At 42.9% G+C, this 11795-nt stretch overlaps 1 protein-coding gene across 1 annotated transcript; it reads left to right on the top strand.

Annotated features, from left to right (window-relative positions):
* Positions 1 to 428: 428 nt before the first annotated feature.
* On the top strand, positions 429 to 11594 carry PLA2G5 (phospholipase A2 group V; the record flags this gene model as incomplete). Its single annotated transcript, XM_082834018.1, has 4 exons — positions 429 to 468; positions 1653 to 1797; positions 10671 to 10777; positions 11470 to 11594. The coding sequence occupies 4 exons, from the start codon at positions 429 to 431 to the stop codon at positions 11592 to 11594; spliced, it is 417 nt and encodes a 138-aa protein (XP_082690144.1).
* Positions 11595 to 11795: the final 201 nt, after the last annotated feature.

Raw genomic sequence — 11795 nt, 5'->3', positions numbered from 1 at the left:
GAAAATGTTTTAATTTTAAATTCTTTTAAAATCAGGAGAAAAAATAACATAATACAATGAACGTATAAGAATGAATCCAGCCTGGATTGTTTTTGTACCAACACAGCTGTAAAATATAATTGAAAAAGAATTTTCAGGAAGGAGCGAGTGTGTCGGGGGTATTTGCCGTGGGAAAATTCTCTCCCATCTCTAACGGGGACAACGACCCAGGGTGCCCCTCTCCTCCCAGGGGCCCCTTGGGTCAACTCCTTGAGGTTTTTGCCTCATTTTTCCAGCTGCTGTTGCCTGTTTACTGCCCAACTTGAGAGGGTGGGGCCTGGTGGGCCATGGAGTGGCCCTCCCCAGCCAGAAGTGGGTCTGAATGGGCCATGAGGGCCTCTCCCGATCGACATGTCATGGGCTGTGTTTTCTTTTCCAGAACCCTGGAGATGAAGGGCCTCCTCACACTGGCTTGGTTCCTGGCTTGTAGTAAGTGCTTGCCCCGAGACCTCTGAACTTTTGACCTTTCACCCCACAGAAACAATAAGGTAGTGGAAAGGAGACCAGTCTTGGAAGTCCTGGCGACCTGATTTTGAATCCTGGCCCTACCCTGACCATGTCGATTTCAGCAAGAGCCTCTGTCTCCTTATCTGTGACACAGAATAATAGTCGACGGGTTGGGCTGCGGCAGGATTCTAGGAGGGGATATGGAAAGATTGTGCCATGTGGAAGACATGGGGCTTGTAGACATGGGAGGCAGATTTTTTACTTTGATGCCAAATAAAATACGATAAAACTACCACAACACAAGATCCTTATATAAATATTCCATTCCACAATTCCTGGGCATTCTCTGCTCAGGCCTGTCCAGGTTTTCTACATGTCCCACCTGCTGCCACCTCCCAGCTGGAGGGAACTGCCCAGCGTGGGGGGAGCCTGGCTTTAGGCCTCCCCTGCAGCCCCGTCACCATGTACACAACCTCTGACAGGCTGTCCTACTGATGCCTTGGCAGATCCCTGGAGACTGCAGGGAGAGTGGGAGAGTGCCTCTGGCTCCCTGCAAAACCCTGGGCAAGTCACCTTCCCCTCTGAGCTACAGTTTCCCAACTGTAAGATGAGAGAGCTGCCTCCAGTGATCTCTACGGGTCCCACACTGCTCTAAGATTCTGTGCCTCCCGTTCCAGATGGTGTCAACCGCGGGGAGGGACGGGTGTATCATCAGGAGAGACAGGAAGTGCCTGTCTGCCTGCTTCATACTGATACGATATTCATTATCCTGAACATTTCTTGGTCACTTACTATGTGTCTGTCACTGTGCTAGAAATTTACATACTTTATCTTTTTTCAACCCTCATGACATCTCCAAAAGGTAGGCGTTCATTTTAGGTCCCCCCCCCCCGCCCCCACATTTTGCAGATGAGGAAACTGAGGCTCTGAGAGATGAAGTGACCTATTCAACATCATACTGTGAATTAGTGGCAGAGCTGGGATCGTCCACGTCCAAACTTCTAATCCCTTCTCTATCTGTTTGCCCTCACGGTTCTCATTCCTCTCCCATGAATGGGGAGGATAAAAAAGGGACACATTGGTCCCTCCAAGCCTCAAGGTGAAAGAAAGGGAGGGAGCACGTGGGAAAGTGGGCCTGGAGCGGGTTTGCCTGGGCTGTCTTTCAGGTGTGCCTGCTGTCCCAGGGAGCTTGCTGCAGCTGAAGGTGATGATTGAGAAGGTGACTAGGAAGCCCGCCCTGATGAGCTATGGCTTCTACGGCTGTTACTGTGGCTGGGGGGGTCAAGGAACCCCCAAGGATTGTACTGATTGGTGAGTTAATTGTCATAACTGCCCTTTATGCTCCAGGCTCTGTATCCACATTATCTCATCTAATTCGATATCAATTCTGAAAGATGAGTATTAAAGCACCATTTTATAGATAAGAAAACTGAGTCTTAGAGAAGTTAACTGAATTGCCAAAGATACATCTAGTAACTCCCTGAATCTCAGTGCCTAATATATCAGTTGATCTATCACTACATAACAAACCACCCCAAAATGTAGTAGCCTAAAGCGATGACAACCCCTTATTTTGCTAAGATTCTGCCACTTGGGCAGGGCCTGGCGGGATGGCTTGTCTCTTCTCCACCTGGCTTCGGCTTGGGCCACTCCGCTGAGGCTGGGCGATCTGCTTTCTAGAATGATTACTCCTATGGCTGGCAAGTTGTTGCTGTTTGCTGGCTGGGAGCTCAGCTGAGGCTGTGGGCCAGGGGCCTCAGTTCCTCTCACTTAAGCCTCTCTAAGGTTCCTCACAGCACGGTACCTCTTGGGTTTCAAGAGTGAGTGTTCCAGAACGGCATGACAAAAGAGCATGGTGTTTTTGTGATCCAGCATCAGAAGTTCTACTGTGTCACTTCCACTGTTCTCTTCGTCAAGGCAGTCACAAAGGCTTTAAGAGAGAGGGGGCCTAGTTTCCACCTCTTGATTGGGAAGTGGCAATGTTCTAGAAGAACATGTGAGATGGGAGAGATTGCTCTTTGAAAAATACAATCTGCTGGGTTAACAATTCTTATACAGCTAGACACGTATAAGGGGATGAGGCGCTTAAACAAATGGAGGGCAGATGGTTGGAGCCAAGCTTGTCGCTGCTGGAGTGGGAGTTTACAGACCAGACAAGCAGGGACAGGAAGCTAGAATGATCTATGTGATAATGGATTAGAGTTGGAGACTTCAGTATAAACTCCTAGTTAGCTGTATATAGATGCAGATGGTTACATATAAAAATATGTAGAGATATGTGTAATTACGTGGGTTAATATAGACACATATTTTTTTTGCTCTGTCGTCTGAAAGGCCTTAAAAGAAACAATACCCCAGAAGCAAGAAGCAGCACCTAGTGCCCAGACCTGGTTTCTGACACCATTCTCCAATAAGAGGAACCAAGGCTCCTTGGAGAGATGGCTGATCCTAGGACGAGGGCAGGAAATATACAAGAGGAACCTGGAGCTTTTTGTAGTGCCCCAAATTAAGGAAGGGCTCGAACAAAACAAACCCAAACCAAACCCCTCATTGATAGGAACATGTCAAAGAGCACAGGAGCCAACTGGGAGAGCCCCCTAATGGCCAAAACTGGAACAACATGGGCAGCAAAATAAACCCATAACCCATCTCATCGAGACAAAAACATCAAAGAAATCCCAGTAGGAGAGCATCCTACAAAAGACTTGACCACCATTCCTCAGAATTGTCAAGGTCATCAAAAGCAAGGAAAGTGTGACAGACTGCCACAGGCAAGAGGAGCCTAAAGAGACGGGACAAGTACATGTAACATGGTGTCCATCACTGGATCTTGGAATAGAAAAGAACATTTAGGTAAAAACTAAGAAAAACTAAAGGACTTTTACAATTCATGAATCAATAGTGATATATTATTATTTAATTAGTTAACATTTATTTAATAATGTATCAGTATTGGTTTGTTAGCCGTAACAAACATATGATACTCATAAAAAGTGTTGATAATAGGGGAAACTGGGTGTGGGGTAAGAGGAAGCATTTGGTACAATCTTCTCAATTTTTCTGTAAATCTAAATTTTAAAAAAATGCAGTTGCCCACAGCTATCACGATTGAAGTTTAGTTTTTGCTCATTTGACCATGTGAATCACATATCAATTCCAGGACCCAGGTTTCTCCTGTCTCGTGACTTTCCCCATGGCCTCAGAGTCCTTGGCTGGGTCATCTCCATCCAGCTGAGATGGAGAGAGAGAGAGTGGAGGACAGAGTGGGAATTTTTTTTTAACATCTTTATTGGAGCATAATTGCTTTACAATGGTGTGTTAGTTTCTGCTTTATAACAAAGTGAATCAGCTATACATATATCCCCATATCTCCTCCCTCTTGCGTCTCCCTCCCACCCTCCCCATCCCACGCCTCTACGTGGTCACAGAGCCCTGAGCTGATCTCCCTGTGCTACGTGGCTACTTCCTACTAGCTATCTATTTTACATTTGATAGTATATATAAGTCCATGCCACTCTCTCACTTTGTCCCAGCTTAACCTTCCCCCTCCCTGTGTCCTCAAGTCCATTCTCTACGTCTGCGTCTTTATTTCTGTCCTATCCCTAGATTCTTCAGAACCATTTTTTATATTTTTATGTTTTTAGATTCCATATATATGTGTTAGCATATGGTATTTGTTTTTCTCTTTCTGACTTACTTCACTCTGTATGACAGACTCTAGGTCCATCCACCTCACCACAAACAACTCAGTTTCGTTTCTTTTTATGGCTGAGTAATATTCCATTGTATATATGTGCCACATCTTCTTTAGCCATTCATCTGTTGATGGACACTTAGGTTGCTTCCATGTCCTGGCTATTGTAAATAGAGCTGCAATGAACATTGTGGTACAAGACTCTTTTTGAATTATGGTTTTCTCGGGGTATATGCCCAGCAGTGGGATTGCTGGGTCATATGGTAGTTCTATTTTTAGTTTTTTAAGGAACCTCCATACTGTTCTCCCTAGTGGCTGTATCAATTTACATTCCCACCAACAGAGCAAGAGGGTTCCCTTTTCTCCACACCCTCTCCAGCATTTATTGTTTGTAGATTTTTTGATGATGGCCATTCTGACTGGTGTGAGGTGATACCTCATTGTAGTTTTGATTTGCATTTCTCTAATGATTAATGATGTTGAGCATTCTTTCATGTGTTTGTTGGCAATCTGTATACCTTCTTTGGAGAAATGTCTTTTTAGGTCTTCTGCCCATTTTTGGATTGGGTTGTTTGTTTTTTTGATACTGAGCTGCATGAGCTGCTTGTAAATTTTAGAGATCAATTCTTTGTCAATTGCTTCATTTGCAAATACTTTCTCCCATTCTGAGGGTTGTATTTTCATCTTGTTTATGCCTTCCTTTGCTATACAAAAGCTTTTGTTTCATTAAGTCCCATTTGTTTATTTTTGTTTTTATTTCCATTTCTCTAGGAGGTGGGTCAAGAAGGATCTTGCTGTGATTTAGGTAATAGAGTGTTCTGCTTAGGTTTTCCTCAAAGAGTTTTATTGTGTCTGGTCTTACATTTAGGTCTTTAATCCATTTTGAGTTTATTTTTGTGTATGGTGTTAGGTACTGTTCTAATTTCATTGTTTTACATGTAGCTGTTCAGTTTTCCCAGCACCAGTTATTGAAGCGGCTGTCTTTTCTCCATTGTATATTCTTGCCTCCTTTACCAAAAATAAGGTGACCATATGTGCGTGGGTTTATCTCTGGGCTTTCTATCCTGTTCCATTGATCTATATTTCTGTTTTTGTGCCGGTACCATATTGTCTTGATCACTGTAGCTTTGTAGTATAGACTGAAGTCTGGGAGCCTGATTCCTCCAGCCCGTTTTTCTTTCTCAAGATTGCTTTGGCTGTTCGGGGTATTTTGTGTTTCCATGCAAATTGTGAAATATTTTGTTCTAGTTCTGTGAAAAATGCCATTGGTAGTTTGATAGGGATTGCACTGAATCTGTAGATTGCTTTGGGTAGAATAGTCATTTTCACAATGCTGATTCTTCCAATCCAAGAACATGGTGTATCTCTCCATTGGTTTGTATCATCTTTAATTTCTTTCATCAGTGTCTTATAGTTTTCTGCATACAGGTCTTTTGTCTCCTTAGGTAGGTTTATTCCTAGGTATTTTATTCTTTTTGTTGTGATGGTAAATGGGAGTGTTTCCTTAATTTCTCTTTCAGATTTTTCATCATTAGTGTATAGGAATGCCAGAGATTTCTGTGCATTAATTTTGTATCCTGCTACTTTACCAGATTCATTAATTAGTTCTAGCAGTTTTCTGGTAGCATCTTTAGGATTCCCTATGTATAGTATTATGTCATCTGCAAACAGTGACAGCTTTACTTCTTCTTTTCTGATTTGGATTCCTTTTCTTTCTTTTTCTTCTCTCATTGATGTGGCTAAAGCTTCCAAAACTATGTTGAATAATAGTGGTGGGAGTGGACAACCTTCTCTTCTTCCTGATCTTAGAGGAAACGGTTTCAGTTTTTCACCATTGAGGATGATGTTGGCCATGGGTTTGTCATATCTGGCCTTTATTATGTTGAGGTAAGCTCCCTCTCTGCCTACTTTCTGGAGGGATTTTATCATAAATGGGTGTTGAATTTGTCAAAAGCTTTTTCTGCATCTATTGAGATGATCATATGGTTTTTCTCCTTCACTTTGTTAATATGGTGTATCACATTGATTGAATTGCGTATATTGAAGAATACTTGCATTCTTGGGATAATCCCCACTTGATCATGGTGTATGATCCTTTTAATGGATTCTGTTTGCTTGTATTGAGGATTGTTGCATTTATGTTCATCAGTGATATTGCCTGTAGTTTTCTTTCTTTGTGACATCTTTGTCTGGTTTTGGTACCAGGGTGATGGTGGCCTCGGAGAATGAGTTTGGGAGTGTTCCTCCCTCTGCTATCTTTTGGAAGAGTTTGAGAAGGATAAGTGTTAGCTCTTCTCTAAATGTTTGACAGAATTCACCTGTGAAGCCATCTGGTCCTAGGCTTTTGTTTGTTGGAAGATTTTTAATCAGTCTCAATTTCAGTGCTTGTGATTTGTCTGTTTATATTTTCTATTTCTTCCTGGTTCAGACTTGGAAGGTTGTGCTTTTCTAAGAATTTGTCCATTTCTTCCAGTTTGTCCATTTTATTGGCATAGAGTTTCTTATAGTAATCTCTCATTATCCTTTGTATTTCTGCAGAGTCGGTTGTTACTTCTCCTTTCTCATTTCCAATTCTATTGATTTGAGTCTTCTCCCTTTTTTTCTTGATGAGTCTGGCTAATGGTTTATCAATTTTGTTTATCTTCTCAAAGAACCAGCTTTTAGTTTTATTGGTCTTTGCTATCATTTCCTTCATTTCTTTTTCATTTATTTCTGATCTGATCTTTATGATTTCTTTCCTTCTGCTAACTTTGAGGGTTTTTGTTCTTCTTTCTCTAATTGCTTTAGGTGTAGGGTTAAGTTGTTTATTTGAGATGTTTCTTGTTTCTTGAAGTAGGATTGTATTGCTATAAACTTCCCACTTAGAACTGCTTTTGCTGCATCCCATAAGTTTTGGGTCATCGTGTTTTCATTGTCATGTGTTTCTAGGTTTTTAAAGTTTTCTCTTTGATTTCTTCAGTGATCTCTTGGTTATTTAGTAGTGTATTGTTTAGCCTCCACGTGTTTGTATTTTTTACAGATTTTTTTCCTCTAAGTGATATCTAGTCTCATAGCATTATGGTCAGAAAAGGTACTTGATATGATTTCAATTTTCTTAAATCTACCAAGGCTTGATTCGTGACCCAAGATATGATTCGTGACCCAAGAATTTTCCATGAGCACTTGAGATGAAAGTGTATTCTGTTGGTTTTGGATGGAATGTCCTATAAATATCAATTAAGTCCATCTTGTTTAATGTACATTTAAAACTTGTGTTTCCTTATTTATTTTCATTTTGGATGATCTGTCCATTGGTGAAAGTGGGGTGTTAAAGTTCCCTACTATGATTGCGTTGCTGTTGATTCCCCCTTTTATGGCTGTTAGCGTTTGCTTTATGTATTGATGTGTTCCTATGTTGGGTGCATAAATATTTACAATTGTTATATCTTCTTCTTGGATTGATCCCTTGATCATTATGTAGTGTCATTCTTTGTCTCTTGTAATAGTCTTCATTTTAAAATCTATTTTGTCTGATATGAGAATTGCTACTCCAGCTTTCTTTCTTTTTTTTTTTTTTTTGGTGGTATGCGGGCCTCTCACTGTTGTGGCCTCTCCCGTTGCAGAGCACAGGCTCCAGACGCGCAGGCTCAGCGGCCATGGCTCACGGGCCCAGCCGCTCCTCAGCATGCGGGATCTTCCCAGACCAGGATACAAACCCACGTCCCCTGCATTGGCAGGCAGACTCTCAACCACTGCGCCACCAGGGAAGCCCTCCAGCTTTCTTTTGATTTCTATTTGCATGCAATATCTTTTTCCATACCCTCACTTTCAGTCTGTATGTGTTCCTAGGTCTCTTGTAGACAGCATATATTTGGGTCTTGTGTTTGTATTCATTCAGCCACTCTATGTCTTTTGGTTGGAGCATTTAATTGATTTACATTTAAGGTAGTTATCAATATGTATGTTCCTATTACCATTTTCTTAATTGTTTTGGGTTTGTTATTGTAGGTCTTTCCCTTCTCTTGTGTTTCCCACTTAGACAAGTTCCTTTAGCATTTGTTGTAAAGCTGGTTTGGTGGTGCTGAATTCTCGTAGCTTTGTAAAGCTTTTGATTTCTCCATTGAATCTGAATGAGATCCTTGCTGGGTACAGTAATCTTGGTTGTAGGTTTTTCCCTTTCATCACTTTAAATATCCTGCCACTCCCTTCTGGCTTTCAGAGTTTCTGCTGAAAGATCAGCTGTTAACCTTATGGGGATTCCCTTGTGTGTTATTTGTTGTTTTTCTCTTGCTGCTTTTAATATTTTTTCTTTGTATTTAGTTTTTGATAGTTTGATTAATATGTGTCTTGGCATGTTTCTCCTTGGATTTATCCTATATGGGACTCTCTGCACTTCCTGGACTCGATTGACTATTTCCTTTCCCATATTAGGGAAGTTTTTGACTATAATCTGTTCAAATATTTTCTCAGTCCCTTTCTTTTTCTCTTCTTCTTCTGGGACCCCTATACTTCAAATGTTGGTGCATTTAATGTTGTCCCAGAGGTCTCTGCGACTGCCCTCAATTCTTTTCATTCTTTTTTCATTTTTCTGCTCTGTGGTAGTTATTTCCACTATTTTATCTTCCAGGCCACTTATCTGTTCTTCTGCCTCAGTTATTCTGCTATTGATTCCTTCCAGAGAATTTTTAATTTCATTTATTGTGCTGTTCATCATTGTGTGTTTGCTCTTTAGTTCTTCTAGGTCCTTGTTAAACGTTCTTGTATTTTCTCCATTCTATTTCCAAAATTTCTGTTATCTTTACTATCATTACTCTGAATTCTTTTTCAGGTAGACTGCCTATTTCCTCTTCATTTGTTTGGTCTGGTGGGTTTTTACCTTGCTCCTTCATCTGCTGTGTGTTTGTCTGTCTTCTCATTTTGCTTAACTTACTGTGTTTGGGGTCTCCTTTTCACAGGCTGCAGGTTCGTAGTTCCCATTCTCTTTGGTGTCTGCCCCTAGTGGCTAGTGTTGGTTCAGTGGGTTGTGCAGGCTTCCTGGTGGAGGGGACTGGTGCCTGTGTTCTGGTGGATGAGCCTGGATCTTGTCTTTCTGGTGGGCAGGACCACGTCTGGTGGTGTGTTTTGGGGTGTCTGTGACCTTATTATGATTTTAGGTGGCCTCTCTGCTAATGTGTGGGGTTGTGTTCCTGTCTTGCTAGGTGTTTGGCATAAGTTGTCCAGTACTGTAGTTTGCTGGTCATTGACTGGAGCTGGGTCTTAGCTTTGAGATGGAGATCTCTGGGAGAGCTCTCGCTGTCTGATATTATGTGGAGCCGGAAGGTCTCTGGTGGACCAATGTCCTGAACTTGGCTCTCCCACCGCAGAGGCACAGGCCTGACACCCAGCCAGAGCACCAAGACCCTGTCAGCCACATGACTCAGAAGAAAAGGGAGAAAAAAAAAAAATTAAAAAGTTATTAAAATTAAAAAAATTATTAAAAATAAAAAATAATAAAAAAAAGAAAGAAAGAAGAGAGCAACGAAATCAAAAAAGAAATCCACAAATTATAACAAGTGCTAAAAACTATACTAAAAATACCCCAAAAAACAAAAACAGACAGACAGAACCGTAGGACAAATGGTCAAAACAAAGCTATACAGACAAAATCACACAAAGAAGCATACACATACACACTCACAAAAAGAGAAAATGGAAAAATATATATATATATGAAAATATAATATATATAAAAAAGGAAGAGAGCAACCGAATCAATAAAGAAATCTCCAGTGATAATAAGCTCTAAACGCTAAACTAAGAGAAACATAAAACCAGAAACAAGTTAGATGCAGGAAGCAAACCCCAAGTCTGCAGTTGCTCCCAAAGGCCACCGCCTCAATTTTGGGATGATTCGTTGTCTCTTCAGTTATTCCACAGATGCAGGTACATCATGTTGATTGTGGACATTTAATCACTGCTCCTGAGGCTGCTGGGAGAGATTTCCCTTTCTCTTCTTCGTTTGCACAGATCCTGGGGTTCAGCTTTGGATTTGGCCCCACCTCTGTGTGTAGGTCTCCTGAGGGTGTCTTTCCCCTTTTGAGAAGTGTGAGGTCTTCTGTCAGCGTTCAGTAGGTGTTCTGTAGCAGTTGTTCCACATGTAGATGTGTTTCTGATGTATTTGTGGGGAGGAAGGTGATCTCCATGTCTTACTCCTCCGCCATCTTGAAGGTCTCCTAGAGTGGGAGATTTTTATGGGTAGGTCTAGAAGTGTTGTACATTTTCCAGGGTGCCAGCCTCGTCATGTGACCACACATACCTGCAAGGGGGGCTGGGAAATGTAGTCTCACCGTGGGCCCAGGAGGAAAGAGCTGGTCCGTGAACTGGTACATGTGTGGGACAGACTTAATGGAAGAGCAGGAAGGACTCAGCCATATTATGAGATATTTTCTTGGTCAGATCTCACCAACCATGATGGCCTCTGCTCAAGGGACAGGCCCGTTCTGCTCAGGATCTAAATCTCTTGCATTGACAGGTGCTGTTGGATGCATGACCACTGCTACGCGCGGCTGGAGAAAAAAGGCTGCAATGCCTTGACACAGGTGTACAGATACAGAATTGCATGCGGCCTGGTCACCTGTGGTAAGGCTGGGGCTTCCATTCAGGCCACTGGAAGAGCCTGGGTCCCTGCTGCCTCTGAGGTCAGGTGCCCCAAGAGGTCAGCCAGTCTATATCTTGGGGGGGCAGAGATGGGGGCAACAGGGGCAGGATTACTGCAGCTGTATCTGACCTCTAGGCGGCGGGCGGAAACATCTTAGACTCAGCGTGTATTAGGGGCCAAGTGCTTTCCATATGTCCTTTTGCTCGCTGTGGGGTGGCTTTAGTGTCCCCACTTTACAGATGAGGAAGCAGACCCAAAGGCTTGCCAGTGCACACAGCTAGAGTCGGGATTCACGCTCAGGTCCTTCTGAGTTCAAAGCTAAATCTGGGGATGGTGTCTCCTCTCTGAGAACTGAAGTTCCTCCAGAGACAGGGCTGTCTCCATCACCAGACTGAGAGCTCCCAGTCTGATGGGGAGGGAATGCGTGTCCTCCATCAGACTGGGGACTCCCTGAGGGCAGGAGCTGAAACCTCGCCCTGGGCAGCAGCTGTGCCTCTTCCATCAGGTTATGCACCCCCAGTGTAGTTGCTGTGCCTCCCACATCAGACTGAGGGCAGGAAGGAGACTGGGGAGTCTGCTCAGGCTAGCAGCAAGTCCTGACTGAAGCAAGTCCAGAGTCAGTGTCACAGAGCATCTCTTCTTCCTCATCCTGCATTTGGTGTCCTGTTTGCAGGACGTGGGTCCCTCTGCCAGATGCAGCTCTGCGCCTGTGACCGGCGTTTCGTCTACTGCCTGAAAAGAAACATGAGGAGCTACAACCCTCTTTATCAATACTTTCCCAACTTCCTCTGCATCTAGTCGCCTCAGTGAGCTCCTCCTGGACCAAGATTCTTACACCCTCTCCTACAGCACAGAGCTTACCCACTCTGCTGGAATCCCCAGAAAGGCTCCCAGGTCTGGGACCTCATTCTTTCTTGATGTTCCACTGGGCTCGGAGGAGGCCCACAGCCACACTTCATCCTCCAGAGTTCCAGGAGAGTGACTCTGGTCATTAGACTT

The sequence above is a fragment of the Leucopleurus acutus genome, assembly GCF_964270905.1.
Source record: "Leucopleurus acutus genome assembly, chromosome: 2".
Classification (NCBI taxonomy): Eukaryota; Metazoa; Chordata; class Mammalia; order Artiodactyla; family Delphinidae; genus Leucopleurus; species Leucopleurus acutus.
This window is presented reverse-complemented; position numbering and strand designations above follow the sequence as displayed.